The 21,186-nt window shown below is 38.4% G+C and overlaps 1 protein-coding gene across 6 annotated transcripts in view; it reads right to left on the bottom strand.

The window, feature by feature from the left end:
* The window catches only part of khdrbs2 (KH domain containing, RNA binding, signal transduction associated 2), a 67,463-nt gene that overhangs the window by 29,266 nt on the left and 17,011 nt on the right, over positions 1-21,186 (bottom strand). For 5 of the 6 annotated variants that reach the window (XM_057342751.1, XM_057342752.1, XM_057342754.1 and 2 more), the window contains exons 3-4: positions 7,208-7,324; positions 4,143-4,289 (exon numbers count right to left, since the gene is read on the bottom strand). In XM_057342751.1, the coding sequence (XP_057198734.1) occupies positions 4,143-4,289; positions 7,208-7,324 (264 nt within the window). Of the gene's footprint in view, positions 1-4,142; positions 4,290-7,207; positions 7,325-17,803; positions 17,941-21,186 lie in introns of those variants that run through there. The other variant, XM_057342758.1, reaches the window with a different exon arrangement.

The following is a 21,186-nucleotide window of genomic DNA, read 5'->3' as shown; positions in this document are numbered from 1 at the left end:
AAGTATGCTCTTGCATACATATTGACAAAAAACACTATATGACGTGTCATCCAACACTGTGATGCCTGCACATCTCTCATCTGCAATAAGAGGAACGAAAGAGACAGGAGAAAAATAGAGCGCGGTGGCTTATTAACTTTGTTTGACATCCGCTATCAGTGCATTGTTGTGAAAGAATAATTCCACTTTCTGCATTTAAAAAGTCCCCCTTTCATTTGATTGAACATGACAGCGCCCTGAATCACAAGGCCGATTACAGAGTGGATAGCGCTTATTTTATTATCATGTCACTGCCACAGGCAGATAAACGGAGCCTCATTTCCACCAGCCACTTATTTCCCTTCCTGTTTGGCACAGCAGTTGGGTACAAGCAAATATCAGACATGGCTGTTAGAGGAGAGTGGCTTTTTCAAACAGATATGGTCAACAATCAATAAAGATTGCATCATTAGAGACGCTTCTATGGTCGCTTGTTTTTCCTTTTCTGTCAATCTCTCAAGAAATAACTTTAATGACGCTTTCAAGTCTGAATGAAGGCAACTGCTTGTCTATGGTGGAGCATAAAGTGTACGTTCAGACCTTCACAGGGAACACATTATGTATTTTATTTTAAAGGGATAGTTTCACCCAAAAGTAAAAAAATCTGTCATCATTCATTTACTCCCATGTTGTTTAAAATCAGTGGCTATCCGTGACTCCTCTTCAGGGGAAGCAGTAATGCGAAGCTCGGCAAAACATGGATTTAGGCCGTCATGTGTGTGGCGCATCATGTCAAAATACGTGCCTGCTGCAGATGCTTCGAAAGGGTTTTTAATAAAAGAGACGCTCGCGTTTGCTAGATACTCGCTTAGTCTCAAGTGTAATCAGAGTTAAGTGTTAACGCAGTGTCTTCTGAACGCGGACGTCTCTTTTATCATAAACCCTTTCGACGCGTCTGCAGCAGGCACGTATTTTGACATGATGCGTGATGCTCATAGGTTCACGTGAAGCGCTGAACACGTATTTTGAATTCCTGCTTCCCCTGAAGAGGAGGCACCGATCGCCACTGTTTAAAACCTGTACATGGCTCTTTCTTCTGTGGAACACAAAATAAGATATTTTGCGAAATGTCTCGTGAGCACATAATAGAAATCAATGGCCGCCATTGATTTCTATTATGTGCTCACGAGACATTTCGCAAAATATCTTATTTTGTAATCAGTGCTATTTGGTTACCAACGTTCTTCAAAATATCCTCTTTTCTGTTGGTGAGTGATTAAAGTGATAGTTCTGTCTGCCAAAAAATCACCCTCAGGTTGTTCCAAACCTGTATACATGTCTTTGTTCTGCTGAACACAACGCATTTTTGGAAGAATGTCAGTAACCAAACAGATGAATCTGTTTGGTTACTGACATTCTTCCAAATATCTTCCTTTGTGTGTAGCAGAACAAAAAATACAGATTTGGAACAACCCGATGGTGCACTGTAAAGACGCCAATTAATAAAACGTTGGAAGAACAAAAATATCTCAGTTGAACTAATATTCTTGGTTGGACTTAGTTGAGACAATGTGTTATATTAAGCCTGCAAAAATATTTTTTAAACATTAAATGAAGACTTACAGTATTTTCTAATTCAGTCAACATTCAGAGTGGCTAAAGTTGAACGGACTAATAACCCCAAATCCAGCCAATATATGATAATACAGCATTACGGAAGCGAAAGAGAAGTGGTTCCCACAACAATTTAATATAACCATTTTTTTTTTAAAGATTTTATAAACTTAACCTGAATATAGGATGTCCTAATTTTGGTAATAAATGCATAAGAGCATCACTAATTTTTAAAATAGATAGTTCATTTTAAATTCCATACGCGGAAGGATCTGGATTACCGACCGTTTATTTGATTCAATGCGACGTGCCGGCCTGAGTGATTAAGTTTTTTCTGGTATCCAGAGAGACGATCACCAAAGAACTTTAGTAAAGAATTTTGATAAGTTTCTACACTGAGCTGTAAGAACAGGGCGATTGATGGGTTCCTGATGCTGAGACAGGAAGTACCTGGAGAATGTTCAATAGGACGATGGGAAGCTGTGAGAATTTCAAATAAAACCTTTGTGAGAGTAAAAATACTTTCTGCTACTTCAGATGGGTGGAAAACCACTCACACTGTAGTAAAAACATCCAGTCTACTCTCTTTGTGGACTTCGATTGTTATATCCATCATCTCTCAGACGAACTAACATAGATTGACTTTCTTTGCACACACTGTCAACGCAAAGACAGCTACAAGCTAGCGCTAGCACTAGCTGGGTAGGTTGAGATACCTACTTGACAGCATCAGTGCAAACAATGTCTTTCCTGTTCCCTGTGTACCAGACAATCTGATTGCATTCCTTTCCTTTTAATTGAGAAATGATGGCAATAAATGGACAGTCAGAAATGTATTTGATACTGATCGGATATAATAAACATCCTGATGGATTCATTATACAGTGTGTCTCATGGTGATGCTAATTATCTTTTGAATAAGATTCAAATTCTAATGGTAACGTATTGATTCAGAACATAAACAGAGAAGAAACACCAGGTTGGAATGAAGCCAGTTACAGGAAAGGCTTTATCCGCTTAACTTTAGGTACGAAAATCCAATTGTACAAAACTGTTTTTATTTACTCTCATTTTTTACAATTGTCACTTTGGGGCAAGTTGTCACATTTGTTTTTAAAAAATGTAAACAAAAATTAAACAATTGATCAAAATTGTAATATTTGTTGATAGTTTTGTATGTTAACTTTGTAAGTTGAACGATATTTAATACAATATTGTATTATGTAGTGTGTATTGTGTAACAATATAGAGCATGTGAATGTGTGTGTTCAATTTCTAACTATTGCTGTAGCCAAGACGTTAAGAAATGTGCCTATATAGAAATAGATTTTAAAAAATAATGTTATAGACTGTAAACGATAGGGGTCCTTCAAATGAAATGATGATGGTGAATGATAAAGGAACACAAAACTAAACATAAACAGAGTGACATTCACTACAATCTAGTCCAGCTTCCTTCTATTCAGGCTTACTGCTGCTAAAGAGAAAACCCACTCATACCTGCTAAAGATGCTGTGTTTTGCATGATTCACTGTTTTCCTGGTGCCTGTGGCAGTGTGTAATGTTGCTTAATCTTATCCACATAATGGGCATTCTGCAGGCCTCATCAACAATGGTTTATCAGCAATTCAAGCTGCAGACCCATTTGGTTGTTGTTTTCAAAAGGCTAATCTCTATTACCAAACACATTGTGTATATTGTCTGCTGTCTGTAATACACTGTAATACGGTTTAACTGATTAACTAAAAGTGTAATATAATGTGTCTATAAAACAAATGCTGTGCATAGATACTAACACTTCAAAGATTACCAAGTATCATGGGAATGCTTGCACATTTCGTGGACTCTGTGGTAAAACGAGTGAGTAAAACACTGCAAACACACTCTACGAAAGAAAGACATCAAGACTGAGATGGTTAAATCTGTTTGGTACGCCCATTCTGCAGTGGGCATTAAAACAAAACATGCAGGATGTGACCGGATCAGTGCCGAGGATGCTGCAAAGATGTGACCCAAGAGACTGGAAGCTCTGTTGTAAAGCCCACGGCAGGAGAGGTGAAAGCGGGACGGGGACCAAGGGCCAAAATATCTCTTTGAACGCTTCCTGCCTGAGGCCGACACCTCACACAGATACATTAATATTTACAGTCTAGACTATGTAATATTCAGATCACACATTTATTATCTCCGAGAGCTCCAGGACTCACTCTTTCCATTCCGATTCTGACTTTATGTTTTGCCATAAAAACTGCATCAACCATGCTAATTTGCATTTAACAAAGAGAATTCGTAACCTAGGGACAAACTCACGTGGATTTTAAAAAGATATCATCATTCTTTCAGCATTCGAATCAAACATCCAATTTAACTGGGCTGATCCCCAATGTATATATTTAATCACATTCTTAAGTCTATAATCTCTTTTTTTACTTTTGGAATAAACACGAACAAATGCATGCGTGCAGAAGACTTCAGTATCTGTTGAAGCAAACCTCATCGTTACCTCCAGCGCACTATCCCTCTCGAGGAATCCAAGTATATGAACTTACTGGAACAAGGAATTTCTTAATCTCCTCCAGGGCATGACTCATGCGGGAATAAGCCTCTCCAGGTGGCGCGAAGACCTCAATTAAAACATGAAGATCGTTGCTCAAATGGGCATATTTTGCCTCGCCGCTTTTCCTTAGCTCTTCCTCCTAGATATTAAAACATAATTTCATAAAGTCAGGAATTCTGTATGAGCACTAATCATATGAAATATAGCAGGACATTGGATTCACAACTGAATTCACAAATGTGCTTTTTTTAGATGATGTATTTGGACAAGGGTAATTTTTTCTTCAAGTTGTGTAATAATTCTCTTGTGAACAATGGATCCTACCTACACCTTTGCTCGGTAACGCATATGAGTGCATAGAAACCATGAATCACTACACTTAGAGCTGCCTGGGGGCCTTTTCTGAGAAATAAATTGACATTGTCACCTTTCTGATTAAATCTTGCCTTCAAAAGAGCAGAAATGGAAATATTTCAGAGAGGTATTGGGTTTTTACTCATCTTTGATTGCTGAAAGTGTTCTGGAGCTCTTCGGAAAACTTGAAACGTCAGAAAGCTTGTTATTACAGCGGTCAACATTACCGTCTTATGTTGATTACCATTCGGCTGTGGCTTCTACTTAAAAACAGAACAGCTTTGATGTAGGGTCCATTCACTGACACCTGATCACTGATGCGGGCCCTTCAGCTTTAATAAACACTTACTGATGCCATGGCTCTATTGTGTCAAAGTGACCCTGCCACTTTCCCCATCATCCTTTTCGTGGACGAAAGGTCAGGAGGCACTTAAGTTTCTACAACTTTCTGAGAGGCATAATCATATTTTGGTTCTACCGCTGACAAATTGCGTGATGACGCTTCAGACAGCAATTTTGTGGGTAGACACAAAGACGTGCATGTAGGTTAGTATGTGGGTGTCTGAACGTCTGTGCGTTGATTTAAACATGAACGGATTGAAAAGTAGGCAGGAGACACCAAAAATGCTGTGGCAGACAGCATTTGTTCTGTTTTAAGTCTGTAAGCTTTAACTTTCCTTTCATGTCAGTCCATGAAGAAAATGTTGCATTGTTTCAAAAGACAGGTCTATCTCCCAGGATGTATTTCAAAAGGCACTCAAGTAAGTATGTCTACAACACAATACTCTTCAAATATGACAAAATGAAGGGTTCCTCACACTTATTCCCAGGAAAAACAAATAGTAAATCTGACACCTATAAACCTGACAGTTATCCAGAACCCCTATGGAGTTAAAGAGCTCAGAATGTCACAGAGAAATAAGAAAATCTATCAATTATTTTTTTCAAAGATCTACAGTAAATGAAAAAAGGTTTCATATTTCTGCTATAACATTTGTGCCTGTCCTAAGATTGTTCTATCTACTGGTCTGAACATTGGTTAATAAGTGTAATTTTCTGAAATACAATTTGTTTAATCGCACAGTTTTATGCTTTATTTTTATTCGTTTGTTTTATTGCTGCCATCTCAGACACATGCTATTCATCTTGGGGAAAATATCAAATATCAAATCCCCTGGTTTGCTGGTGTTTTCATGCAGAGAATCATTTTGAGATTGAAGACTTCAACAGCACTGTCAGACGCTGCACAGACGAAAAAATCTATTGCCATAAACATGCACGACAGACTCTTAATTTAATATGTATAACAAGCCTGTACCAGTTCAAGGTGACTATAATGGAATATGTTTGCATTAATGATTGCCTTTGGGATTTAAAACAATCCGACAGACTCTTGTTTGAGTTTTGCCATAAATTTAAATGGATTTTATATGACAGCACATTCATCTGCATTGGTTTGCATGGTTTAAAAAAGGCAACAATTTTGAGGAAAAGTATGCTTATAAAGGATACAAAAACACAGATATGTTGATTCTAGAATGAATACTAAACACTTTTACTAAACATAATTCTTGATTAGGTTCAAAAACTTGAACTGTGGCTCTATTCTATTCTATTCTATTCTATTCTATTCACACAAATCCTGACTGCAATAAATTCACAAATTATCATGTTTCATGCACTGCATGTGAAAAATATTGTTGTTTTTCATTCAATGGAGCTACATTCAATAAACTCAGCTATGGCCTATTATGAGACAGGAGCAGCAAACCGAGAAATATTGCGTTTAGAATGATTCTGTGGCTAGGTAATAACCAGCATGTCTCTTAGGGCAGCTGTTTGTCTGAATCACTCACTGAATAGCATTTCTAATTATTACATTCACCAGCATTCAATCTAAAGTCCATGTTTAAATGAATGGCTCTTTCACAGCCTGTAAATGGACACACACTTGGACAACAGTACTATTTGACATAAAAAATAACAACATACTTTTTGATGCTTGATGCTCGGTGCTGATTCTGCAAACATTTCAATTTGTGACAGAACTATTGTGATGTCTGAAAACTTGCCATGTCTGAGGTTGAGAGCTGCTGAGATGTTTATGTGAGTGTTTGAATCAGCGTAAAGGGAGAACAGACTCTTTTTCACAATAACACAATTTGGTTGGAGTTGATGTACGTATGTACCCACACACAGCAAATATATTGACAATGAAATCAGTAAACATGCAAATCATGCAAATGCAGCTCAGTTATTCTGCTAGTCCTATTATGTGCTTCTATACAGTGTGGTGCCTCTCTTCATGATATTGTTTGTCTGTTCAAGAATGTGTATAATGCCAGCCAAGCTAAAAATAGCAGTCCCTCCACTATGTAGTGGCATATATTGCAGGTAATGACACAGCATCATCTCACACTTTGCTCTGTCAGCTCGGTTACACTCACAGATATTATAGGCTTAAGGGGGATAAACCTTTGGAGGGGGGATACATGCAGTTTATAGCATGCTATTCAAGCTATTGTACTCGCTCTGTAGACAACATCTAATAAATACTTTATGGTTGAAAATATTGTTTGCTTTTCTTTAGGATCAAATGGCGGCTGTGTTAGTGTAAATAGTGTATAGAATTTGCTTATGCTGATTATTATATATACAGTACACAGGAAAAGAAAAATAGACAGTTATTGGCAGACATCTCACCTTGCCCTTGTCTCTCATCGAACCCTTGCCGAGGATGGACATCTTTGCTCCTGTTTCCTCTTGTAATCTTTTCATGGAATTGCCCCTGGGCCCCAGCAGCTTCCCAACAAAATTAAACTGTAATAGAAGAGAGAAGAGGCAATACGGTCGGTCTATCGCACTGCTCGTTTCCAAGGCAGTTGCCTCAGTTAACTCACAGTCAATAAAAAACATCTAAAATAAGTTTGTTTTCCTCATCATGCACAAAACTAGTTACTGAAAATTCTCGTTTTGGCTTAAAAATTGAATCTGTGTTGGTATTCAATCAAAGTTTGTCAAAGCGATTTGTCAAGAAGCCCTACATGCACGAGTCTACACCTGTTTCTGCAAGGAGACGCAGTCGCTCATGTGTCTAATCGATGTTTGGGGTCAGTGGTCGGTCTTCGCTCCTTTCACAGATATTATACCATGTACCAAATGCCAAAAGGGATCTTCAAAACGATTCAGAAGTCCATGCTTGAGTGAGGCGTAACATAATGAGTTCATTTCCAATGGGGATTCAAGTAATACTGCCCAGATGATGAGCTATCCAGCAATTGCCTTGGGGCAGCAACTAACATTTCAGATGCACAGCAGATCAGCGGTCATCAGGAACACTTGGCCCGTGCCGTTTTTTTTCACATTTTGACTCACGTCTGTGCGTTATTTGCTGACAACTATATCTTCAAGAGACTCTTGAGTCTGGAAGCATATACACATGCTGTGAGCAGATTGCAATCAGACTTCTAGATGTTCAATTAGCCATATTCACACCAGATCTTAAGGAAAAGTGCTCTTGTAAAAAATGGTCAGAGAGATTCCCTTCATAATAGCACCACTTCATGATGGTCTTTCTGATGCATTACGATAATTCCCTCATCCACCATCCCCTCGGGGAAATGTTCTCTAAGATCTTAAGTCTCCGTGATCTTCTCAGTAACACTTCCACAAACAGGAAGTTAAAGAAATAATTCAACAGAAAATGAAAATTACCCCATCATTTACTCACCATCATGCCATCGTATGTGTATGTGACTTTCTTTCTTTAGCGGAACAGAATTGAAACTATTTAAAAAACATACTGGCTCGTCCTACTAATAACCTCATTTTCAACTCCTATGAATGGAGTCCAAGGTTTATAAGCTCCAAAAGGCGCATCCCTCTATTCATCATTGAAGTAATCCTTACAGCTCTAGAGCTTTAATAAATGTCTTCTGAAGAGAAATTTAACATTTGCGGTAAGCTTATTTAATGATTGTTTTGACACGTATAAACCTAAACAGGCAATAACAGAAAACCCTGCATGGTAAGTTCAAATATGGCCACACATCAAATCTCACTAGTGCTGATCTGATCATAGGGTAATCGTCTGGTGAACTAATCTTTTAACATGGAGGGACTTATGGTTCAGGCAGCTTTTGCCAGCTAGTATGTTTAAATGAAAACAGTGCCATAAAACCCAAACCAGCTTCGTATGTTACTAAGCAACGCACATTCTGGAACGATTATGAGAGTGGAGTGACAGCAATTTCCCCTTCCTGTAACTGTAATCAGGATTTTCATTTCCAACTCCATGTTCACTGGTAGGAGAAACTAAAGCTACAGCGAGGGGAAATACAGAAAGTCCTGCTCCTACACAGCCAGTGCTGTTACAGTAAATATCATTCCCATCAGACCTAGCCTAAAATAAAACTAAAATAAGAAACAACTGATTTGTTTCTGACTTGCTGTAACACGGGCCAAGCATTCTCTATGGAACTTATTTGTATCAGTCAGACGTTGTATACTTTCTGCGAACTGGCCATTCTGTATGTCTGACTTTTTATAATTGTAGAGATCTGTATGTTTACCGTGCTGTTACTGTGGTTTCCAGCCCTGTGAGTCAGACCAAGGGAACAGTACTTACCCTTCAAAATGTTTGCAAAGGTTAGCTGATGTGTGCCGTCCGGAATGAAACAGTTGGCCGTAACACATGTTGACATACCCTGCCCCTGCCTACCACATGGCTGGAAACTTCTCAACACATGCTCCTCACAGCCAGGCTGTAGGTGCAGCTGTAGCTACTGTAGATGAACTGTCAACATATTTGTTCAGAGGCACAAAGCAAATGCATTTTTACAGTTTCAGGTGAGGTAAGGGCATTATATTTAGCAGCACTGCGCCAAAGCGTCATGACCATCCCTCCAGCGGGTAAGCTGGAGGTGTGTTGTTTGCCTCTCCTCCATGGGTGTGTCTGACAGGAAAAGTCTGCAGCTGGCTGGGCACCTCTGAGCAGATGGCTGCCTCGGATACAGTGTGAAGGCGCTCAATGGGTGACTGCAGTGGAGTGGCCTCTTTTCATTAAGCTAATGAATGTCTGGAGTCACTCTTCGACTCCACAGTGGGCAATTTAGGCTTTATTAGAGAGCACAGTTCAGCACTGGATGAGGTTTGCGGTGATGCAAGCTGTCCCTGGAAAAGGCAGGATGCAGAATGATGGTTTGTAAACGATGAACTGTCGCCATGACGCATACGTCTTGGGTGTATTATGAGCAAACGTGACTTTAGCAGTACAGTCGTGTGCTGCTTTGGAGACTAGACCTACATTTTTACACATTTGTCAGGCACTTTTATTCAAAGCAAAGTGCATACATTTTTAATCAGTCGTGTTTCCTGGGAAGCAAGACTATGACCTTGACATTGTAAGCGTGATGCTCTACCAGTTGACATTGTAACATTGTAAGCGTGTTGCTCTACCATTCCACATTGGATCTTTGCTCAGACTTCTTGAAGTAAGGCTGGAAAAGCGTACACTAACACCGCAGTGCTTACCAATGACAAAAGAAGCTTGGATGGCTGTTCGCTGTGCTATCATGCAGAATCGCTTATTTTTGGAGCCCCGAGAATGTATGGGTGGCTGAACAAATGACTTTTCACACATGAGTCCCTTTGACAGGGACCTTCACCTGCTCTAGATTCACTTTGATGTGCATTACATTGATTTCTCTGTCAAAAATCTTTTCAGAACTTATTCAAGCCACTCAGACCACTGAGCTCTTGATCAGCCTTACGTTGGTTCGATCGCCAGAGACATTTTACCATTTATCACCCAGTGACAGTCATCCCATTGGAGACATTTCTGTTGATTCATCAAAAATCCTCTTTATAAATGTTTTATACTATGTACAGATTTATATAGAGCTATAACCTCTGCTTTCAGTAAGAGCATACAACTGGAACACAATTACTACTTATTAAGATTTAGATTTAGCTGTTCATGGGCAATTCCTAGCAAATGTCAACCTTAAGATGAAAAAAATCAAGTTTTTCACCAAAGGATTTCACCATACTGATATATTTGGTTATTTAAATAGCCATATGAAGTCTCTTTTTAGTTTTTAAAGGTGATGTGTGTAATTATTTAGTGGCATCTAGTGGTGAGGTTGCGAAATCCAACCAACCGCATACTCCACCCCTCCATTTCGAAGCACTATGGACAGTATGGAGGCTGAGTGAGGATTAAGATGTCGTCACATTTTTGCTTCTTTGCCGAAGGAGATAACGTAATTACGAAATGCACTCTGTAGAGCAGTTTGTCCGTTTAGGGCTACTGTAGAAACAGCATGGTCAATTCCACGTAAGGGGACCCGAGGTGTATGTAGATAGAAATAGCTCATTCTAAGATAATAAAAACTTAACGCTTCATTATGTAAGGTCTTTATACACCTCCGAAGACATAGCTATGTAAATTAAATTACATTTCTGTCAATAGGGTCTCCAAACAACAACAACACACTGGTCCTTTAAAGCATAGTTTTCCATAATCAGGTAAGTGAATTGTCTCATCCACAATGGTCCATATTCCCCATAAATGGGCATGTGAAAAGAAAACATCTATTTTGCGGTCTATGAAGCGACATCCCTTCTCCATTTGTTGGGCATTATTGCTTCTACATTTTAATTCACAGAAATCCTACAAAGTATGTTGTCTCTCAAAAACGTGTCCTTTTTTGTCACATCCATTATGCATGCATTCTTCTCCATTTTAAAAAAGTCCTATTCGCACAGGATTAGTATTATCTGGGGACCTCTGGTCATTTTTAATAATCGCAGAGATTGTCTGTGATCTTAATCCCGTGCGAAACGGCCATGTCTGTAATTTGTCAAGTAAAAATTCCCCCACAAATTACCTACCATATTTTGACGAACACCGAGGTCCTGTGATAATATTAGTCCAGTGCGAATCGGCATCTCTGCGATTTGAAATTTTGAACAAGATTTGGCGGGATCGTATCTCATTTTTTCAAGGTTTCTGTGCACCTTTTCAGTCATCTTTCGCAAAGAATGGAAGCTGCGTTGGAGTGTTTTCACAGTATTTTGGGTGCTGGGTTATGTCGCTACATACCAGACAACAATAATATTGGCAGAGAGAAAATACTCACTGTAAAAAAACATGACAGGATCAGAAGAGCGAAACAAAAAAGAAGGAATATATGGAGATGGATGACATGCATGGCAGAATGCGGTAAGGAACATTCTTCTGTTTACATACAACTACACCTACAACGACAAGACTTTCAAGTAGGGCTGTCAACGGTAACGCGTTAACGCATGCGATTAATTATTTCAAATTAACGCGTGAAAAATATTTATCGCAATTAACGCAGCATCCGTTTGTTTTGACATCCTTTGTCTAGCGTTACATTATGTAATCACGCTCTTATTCGCGCGATTTGAAACAGTTGCTTTGACATGTTCAATGAAGATAGATAGCTTCTAAACTGTGGGACGCGGCAAAGCGCAACGCGAGGTCCAGCCTGGTGTGTACAGTAACGGGCTAAAGGCTGCGTCGGTGAATCTCTGTCAGACAGCGCATCCGTGTTAAGCTCTCTTTCGTGCCATGTTTAGAAAGAGGGAAGCGCCTCACGTCATTTCCGGGAGATAAGTCAGTAAATTCGAGTAAAATCATAGAGTTCACTTATCCAGTGCGAATGCGCAACATGATCACAGACAATCTCTGCAATTATTACAAATGACCAGAGGTCCCCAGATAATACTAATCCCGTGCGAATAGGGCTTTAGACTGATATTTTTCTATGTCTAGGCTGGTTTAGTACAATATAAACAGATAATTCAGTATATATTGGTAATAAATACATTCTTTGAGAATATATATTTTAAGTTTCGGCACATTCATAATTCTGGAATTGCCCTCATGTAAACTTGCGAGAAAGAATCTTAAGAGTCTAAAATCTGTTTTATACTCCACAAAATATTATGCACATTTTGTGGTCCACTAAGCAGTCCTCTGACATCCAAACAGTTTTGTCTCAAATAGCTTATTTCTATATTTCTTACTTTTTTAGTAAGCAGCGTGAAACATGCACATAATCTCCTGTCGGGAAAGAACAATAACACACGGATCTATTTTTGGTGCATCTCATGATGAATGAAAAATTGGAACAGGAGTTCTTGAGGGACACATGCATGGTTTCAGTCTGATTACTGCCAATTTACCATCATCACTGAAAACGTTCTTCAATCTAAGTTAAGGTGTCTCGCTGAGGGTCACAACGACATTAAACCCAGCCACAAGATACATTGGATACGGATTTTTGCGTTTCAGACTATGCCAATTACACTTGAAAGTACAGACTTTGCATAAACATCCAGTCTGCATCCTACACTATATATGATGAGGGCCAAAAAACTTTTAAATATCCTCAAGGCTGTTTGAGCAAAAATGGCATGAAACTCTTCAGGCTTCATAGCGAAAATGTGCTGCCAGCCAAAGTTGGCGAGAGGAGCATTTAACATTAACATCAGTAGCAGTTAGGCTGTTTGAGTTGGAGGTTGAAACACAGCACCCTTGCCATAGGCTGTGGAATCAGATAAGATCCACAGATGGGGTTAGATGGGTATTGCCAGTTTAGCCAGCTGTGCTGCTAGCGAGCCTAGCGCTGGCTGATAGCAGGAATATTACTGGAGACTAGGAAGGGAGAGCTGTAATAATGTCCAGGAGAGATGGCCTGGCCGCAGTTGCTGGACATACGCATTAGCAGTTTGGAGGGTCTAAACAGTGGCAGGGAGCTTTGGGGTTAAATAGAGGAGAAAGGTACAGGTCTAGTATTGTGTTGGCGGAGGCTAACCAGCAGATAACAGAAAGAGTGAGTGCTTTAATAACAGGTAATATTTACCCTCTTAACATCAGTGTGTACACTGGGTTTTGGGATAATTACTAATGGAGTAATTTACTGCATGGAAATGGAATGATTAAAATTCATTTTTATTACCCAGTTCATTATAGATTCATCTCATTAAGTCTCTCAGTAATGTGAAAAAATGTCTATTATAAAATGGGAACTGAGGCTCTGAAATCTGATTGGATGTGAAACAGCTGATACACTGTACACGCAATTCTGATGCCTATCACTTTTCATTTTATATTAAAGGGATGAAAATTCTGTCATCATTTACTCATCCTCTTGTCATTTTAAACCTATATGACTTTCTTTTTTCTGTAAAAAAGAAGATAGTTTTAAGAATGTTGGTATTCAAACACAGCAGTACCCATTTACTTCTATTGTACGGACACAAAACCAATGCAAGTGAATGGGTACCGCTGTTGTTTGGTTGCCAACATTCTTCAAAATAACTTCTATTGTGTTTTACAGAAAAAAGAAAGTCATACTGGTTTAAAATGACAAAGGGTGAATAAATGATGACAGAATTTTCATTTTTGGGTAAACCTCTATCGCTTGATGTGACCATTACACAGCCAGTTTTTTATGCTAATGAACAACATTACTTGACAGAAGAAATTTGGCATGTTTAGTATTGGTAAAGGTATTTAATAACGTCATTCATCACAGTCTATTTGTCACAAAGCAATAAGTCATTTGAGGTCATGTGCTACAGTGATTGTCATCACTTTGTATGACACATTTTGCATGCATATATTCTATTTCAGAAGGCACAAAGTGACATAGCCTACGCAAAACGATACGCGTTCAGATATGCGCATAAACAGAACGTATAACAAATGCAGATTACGTGAAACTAAAAACACATACCGAACAGTTCTGCACCTCTGGAAAAGGAAATGGAGCCCGAGGAAAAATTGATGATGGATCCCCTGCATTACAGAACCCATATTGAGCTCTGACACTCTGGGGCTGACAGCACAGATGCAGGGTAAACAAACAGAACATTAAGACCATCTTGCAGTCAGTAGACTGACAGGTTTAAAGACTGTTATCCATACAGATGAGAAGCAGCCACCCTTTTTTATAGCCAACACTGGCATCAGATCTTAAAACCAACCGATGTCCCAGAAAATCATGCATTTACAAGGTTGCCGAGTGCAGAATTATTTATGTGCTAAAGATCATGGCACCAACACCACAGATTAATAGCCTTCCATTGGCTTCTTAGTGGGTGTGATATATCCCATGTGGTGTTGGTCAGTTGAAACATACTGGGATAAACCACATAAACCGATTAGGAAAGATGCCATATTCCCATTGGCTCATTGATTCTTCGCCTGGTTTTTTTGTCTTTCCAAATCGTGAACCGACTACAGCGCACAACAAGAAGCGCATGCTATCTAAACTCGTGTTTACTATTAAATAACCTTCTCAAACGACGAATAACGGAGCCTCAGCAGGCTTCCAATTCATTAAGAAGATACAACTATTCCTCACTATTGTTTATTTTTTGTTTGTATTTTCCGCCTCTGTGCACCGTTCGATTTCGCATCTGTTTAGCAGCTTATCTATGTTAAACACCTTTGACAAGGTTGGTCGGCCTCTGGGACCCGGGAATTCTTTAACAAGACTACAATGGGATTATCTTTGTGTGCAGAGCTTGCTACACCTCCATGTAAAGGTCATATAACTGGAGGCAGATAAGCCTGAATCTATGGGGACAACAACCACAGGCGTAACTATTCAATGGATTAGTTGCGTTTCAGAACTATAAAGGAAAACCCTGGCGGTGTCTCTGTTACATCTGTTAGCGTCTTTTCTGGTTGCTTGGTTTTATTGAAAGGTTGAGGTAAAGCCGTGTGAATAAACAATAATGAAACCACTCTGTTTATTCTGAGTGTTATACTATGCAAGTTTTATGAATATTTTGGAGCCGTCTGGCTAAACTGTTCTTCCTGGTTTATGCATGAAAACAGATGTTATATTCTCACTACTTTGCACGCTTGACTGCCTTTACATTGTTGACATGATGAGCAATATACATGACAATGAATTCATGCAATAATAAACATGAACTCATGTGAAACTGTAATGTTAAAGGAACCCAAAAAATAAAGGTTCTGTCATCATTTACTCGCCTTAGAGTTGTTCTAAATCTGTATACGTTTCTTTGTTCTGATGAACACAGAGAAAGATATTTGGAACGCTATTTTTTCCCACTATGGTAGTGGCCAAGAACAGTTTGTTACTTTGGTATTCTTCCAAATATCTTTCTCTGTGTTCATTAGAACAAAGAAATTTATACAGATGTGAAACCACTTGAGGGTGAGTAAATGAAGACAGAATTTTCATTTTTGGGTGAACTGTTGCTTTAAAGCCTCTTTACAATTACAATTTTTACTGTAAATTCTAAAACAATATATTATTTTCTCTATTTTATCCTGAATTATATTTATTAATAAACATGTTTCTATAAAATTGATTAAACTATCTGTGCCATTGATATGATTTGACATTGTTTTAAAAATAAAGCAGCATGACATTTTGAACATATGAGCTTTCCCGTGCTGCCACCTGAATCCAGGTGCTGATGATGCAGGTTTTTGCTCCCCAGCATCTATTACTGGACATGTGTTTGTCAATTTAATCTTTCATCCCCAAAGAATCAGGTGAATGATAGACTAGCTTATCTCTGCATCATTCTCATTCATCAGTGTGCTCTGCACCAAAACAAGCATAACTTCAACTGTGCCTCTAATGAGTCTCTGCACAAACAGATGTACCCATAGGACATTTACTAAGTCTTAATTAGAATCCTCTGACATATCATATGCCAAAGCAGTTGGCTACCTTAAACCAGCACAAACACAATAAATTACACTGCAGCAAAAACCAAGGCGTCCTGTATTTTTATACACACACGTTACAGTTAGCCCGTTTGAATACCTGTAAACATCATCCTCCACGTGAAAAAGACCACAGGCACTCATAAAAGTAATTCAGCAAAAAAATCCTATGATGTGCAGAAACACCCTTTGATAGATTGTCCAAATCTTTCACTTAAATCTAACTACAGTGGTTTCCATGGCAACCACATCGTTGACTTTACTAGATGGCGATGCAGGTACCCCTATTCATCTCCCGGCCTCGCTGCCTTCTATCACAGGCATCTGAGGTCTGTATCAGCAGAGACTATATTTCACACTGACTGTGCTCCTCCATGCCAGTTATGGTAAATCATACACTATGCTACTTGTTTACATACAGATAACAGTCACTAAAGGAAAAATGAGAGCATTGTATAGGTTTGTGATGTCACAATGATATATATGCGGTTCTCTGTACAGTGATCTAAGAAAGAAAAATTGCAGGGGGAATACAAGCCTGAATAAAAATAACTGGTGATTCATACATTTGGTGGACACCATCCAAAATCAACTAAAGGTATTTGTTCATTTTTTCAATGCAGAAGCAAACACTCCCAAACAAGATTAACTTAATGTGATGTGTTTAAGTTGGATAGATAATCACCACGCAGAAAAAAAATGCGAAAAAAAGATTACAAAAAGATTGTATAAATATGTATAGTAACTTCTGTAACCTTGACAAAACTTCATAGAGATGTATAGACTTATTAGGAAGTGAATAAATCCATTAAAAGAGAACCTGCTGTCAATGTAACTGAAAATAGGCCCTGGTCGTAAATAAGCGTTCTATGAATATTATAATGAACACACAACATCATATTACAGTATATTGCACAATAGATTTAATACATTTTCAATCAAAATAAAGATTTGGGCAGTTCTTTTAAAGTCTTTATGTGAAATAAGGGGCGATTCTAGGTTTTCAATATTAGGGGGGGCTCAGCCTCCAATGAGGATATACTAGGTGTGTCCCCGACTAAAGATTTACATAGTCTAATCAGAATTGTCGCGTCTTGGGGGGGGGGCACGACACCAGGTGGTTAAGGGTACAGCACAAAGTCCAGCGCAACATTGATGCACCAAAAAACAATCACACATTAATTTACAGAATTTGTTTAGAACAGAATACACTTTTATAACAAAGAAAAAGAAAAAAACGAAATAAGCCAGAATCAAGTCACAATGTGCAAAATAAATGTGTTTAGGCAAAATGGCTGAAATGCAGGGGAACATAATTTTCAAAACACAAGCCACAAACAGTAAAATGAATGGACATTTTCCTTAAACATCACGTAACAATGCTGCGCCATACAATACTAGACCAGATCTCGCCTCAACACTATTTTAAAACTCGATAATGAATTATTTTTTACAAACGGGAATACAGAGCGTTCATTACCAATGAACCACCAATAAAGTTACTTTATTTACCACATGTAAAGGAGGAATGCAATCAAGCATCTTACCATTTAAACAGTCAAAAAGTCCCTTTCACCTTTTTTTTCCTGCGCACTCTTTCTCCGTCCTCCTGACACGCACGCTTGCTTTTTAGTGCAGAGAATGACAAGTTCCAAAAGTCTGCTCCGTGCTTGCTATATATATCCGGTGATTTTGGTTATTTTACTTAATTTTTTTATTTTTTGTATCATGCAGCGCAAAGTTCAGTCTAAGTAACGGACTATGTGCATTTAAAGAGAAGGTGTTAATTCATATTTAAATGCCCAAACATTCAGTGACAAATGTTTGGAAACGGTGTACACATTCATTTGCGAGTCATCTGCGGGTGTGTGCGGAACGTGCTGCTTCTCTATACTGGTCTCACAGCACAGAAGACGAGGAGAGACGCGATCCTGCGTTGGGTCATAGCCAGACCTCGCGCTCATATGTGCCGGGGGTTTCTGTACCCAACCCTAAAAATGTCCCATTTCTTTACATCATAAATAATATTTTTGGCGGCGCAGTGCATGCCCGTCTGCTACGCCACTGCCCATATAACCAAAATGACATGATCACACCTCTGCGAAGATTCGACTGTGAGATTGGTAGTCGAATCAGGCTCCTCCTATCAAAGCATCGAATCTTCGACAATTTGGGGTCACCCTAGGATATACTGTATATATATATCTATACATACATATATATATATATATATATATATATATATATACTGTATATACACACACACACACACACACACACACTGTGTACATATATATATATTATATGTATATTTATAGCCACTCTCTAAGCACCACATACTGTACATTACTAAAATAAACAATTAAGAAAGAATATGCAGAATAAAGACAAGTTATTGTTATTAAAATTAATATCACATTAATAGATCAATCTGCAACATTTATAATTCAAAGTGACAACAACAGCCACAAATCCATATAATAATAATAGATTAAAGTAGAAGGGATGATAACTTGATCTGATGTTCACTGCCATTCATTCTGATCAGCACGAGCGCTGTCACTCCTGTGCATGACTGCGTGTTCATCTATCACATCCACAATATGTTTTAAATAAATAATAAAATTACTGAAGCGCCTAAAAAACGACAAAGAATTTTGAACGCGGAAGTAAACGATGTGACGTATTTCCTTTTTGCTTTGAGACTTCCATTTTATTAGCCGGCCGGTGGAAAACAATGGAAGTGGTGTCGCGGGAGCACGCTCAAAACACCATTAAAACAGCTTTGGTGAATATTTTTCACACCCGCGATGTATTACACAGTGGGAGAATGAAGTGGCCTGATATATCATATGAAGATATATTCAATTATTTCGTATTTTTCTCTCCACGAATTCGTGTTTTTAAAAGCAGATATGAATCCCAGTCAAAGTGGAGCAAACATTCCAGGATCCTTCAACTAATAACGGAAGAATGGAAAAGGCTGGTTGCTCTTGTAACGCTGATCTCCACCGAGCTGCAGCACCCATCACAACTTTGTAAAAACAACTCAAAAACAGACAGTTCTTGGTTAGTATGTTTTACGTCTATTAAATAAAAATGATTTCATGTTGTTCATTCTCTCCCTTGTTTACTTCAGCTTTAATCCTCATAGTAACGTGGCCTGGTAAACTAGGCTATCAGTTCTGTTTAGCGTGTTGACAAAATTTTAATTGTGATTTTGATAAAACCGTCTGCCTGAAAGTGTAATATCCTGTAACTGTTAACTTAGTCATGCAGCTGCGATCCACTGGCAGGAAGGTTTGCTTTAGCCTGTTAAGTTTTAAACTGCTAAATACATATAAAAATGCTAACAGCTACATTTTAACTGCTGCTAATATTATTAAACCACTATTTGCATACTGTTTATTAAGTTGTGCTAAATATGTTTTGTTTATATATAATAATGATATCTTTCTACATTTAGTGTCACTCTCACCATAAATGCCTGCCTTTGAACGATGTTTATTAGTTATTGTAGTCAAGAAGGTGAATTTTCCAGGAGAAAGGGCATTCAGTGGGCTAAAATAATGAATAATGGATGCAGATCATAGGGTGCGCAACATCCAGATTCAGCTCTGGTGCGTGGATTAAGGTAAAAACAAATGTTTTGTAGACATTTTTGCGTTTGTACAGGCTATTATGGCAACCTCTAACTGCACACATTAAGCTTAAATAAATATAAATATTAATAAATTTGAACTAGCCAGTCAAAACAGCACACTTGTCTCACCGCAATAGGACTGCCATTAGCAATTAGCATTAGTAGTGCACCGGAAGTCTATACACAAACAGCTCAAAGATGGCGGCGCCCACATTTACGCCAAAAATAAGGTACTAGGTGCAGAAAAGACAGCCCTTCATTCATGAATGACACATTTCTGTGCGCTACAATATCATCATGTTCGTTTTCTAAAGTATGTCGTCATTGGTGTGAAGTGCTTTCATTTTGCTGGAGGTAAACAACTAGTTAACAGTGTGAGAGGGGTGAAAGCAGACAAAACTTTTTACAGTGGATGGGAAAGGGTCTTGTATCGCTCCCGCATCCTATTATGTAAGCTGCATTTATAACAAAAGAATGGCAAATATGCAGATGTCATGTTAATGCACACACCTTTATGTGACGTTACGTGACGTTCACTCCACTCTATGCCGCTGTGAACTGAAGAATGCGCTAAATAACGCAGCCTGCCGCCATTTTCATAATAAGAGTTTTAAAGAGGACTCGAATTCCTGTACAAATTACATAATTATTCACCATTTTTTTAGGTGGGCTAAGCTAGAACTTAAGGGTGGCTAAAGCCCACTTAGGGCCTAGCAACGCCACTGTGTAAAACAATTCCCAGCAATACAGAAAATGTAAATATACAACACAATCTCACGTGAATTTGTCACAAAATTGAATCTATTGATTCGTGTCCATGGACACAAATTTCTCCTTTTTTTCGTGTCACTCAGCACAACTTTCAATCAAATATATTTAAATACAAAGTATGTTTCATGTATATAAATATATATCAACACAAACTGATGGGAATTTGTACCTATTTTACAGAATTTGTACGTTTTATTATGATTTGCCTTTGCACCTGTGATATTAGGGTTTAGGGTGGGTTGAACAGACTGGGTTGAAATATAAACTCCAATCTTACTAACAATAAAAGGAACAGTTCACCCCGAAATTACCTACAAATTCGAAAAAATAGATAATCGGAACACAGGATCAACTCACTGAGTCTAAGCTGGAGCAGAGACCCCGAGAGACCTCCACATCTAGAATGATTAACCAAAACTCTGCTCTGTCGTCACCCAAAGATTAATTAACTCCGCATTGATAAATCACTGGGATTTGTAACAAAGAGCATAACATTAATTCTAGACTACCTATTAT

This window comes from Triplophysa rosa, linkage group LG9, assembly GCF_024868665.1.
Source record: "Triplophysa rosa linkage group LG9, Trosa_1v2, whole genome shotgun sequence".
NCBI lineage: Eukaryota > Metazoa > Chordata > Actinopteri > Cypriniformes > Nemacheilidae > Triplophysa > Triplophysa rosa.
The sequence above is the reverse complement of the archived record's forward strand: the minus strand, read 5'-3'. Positions and strand labels throughout refer to the sequence as shown.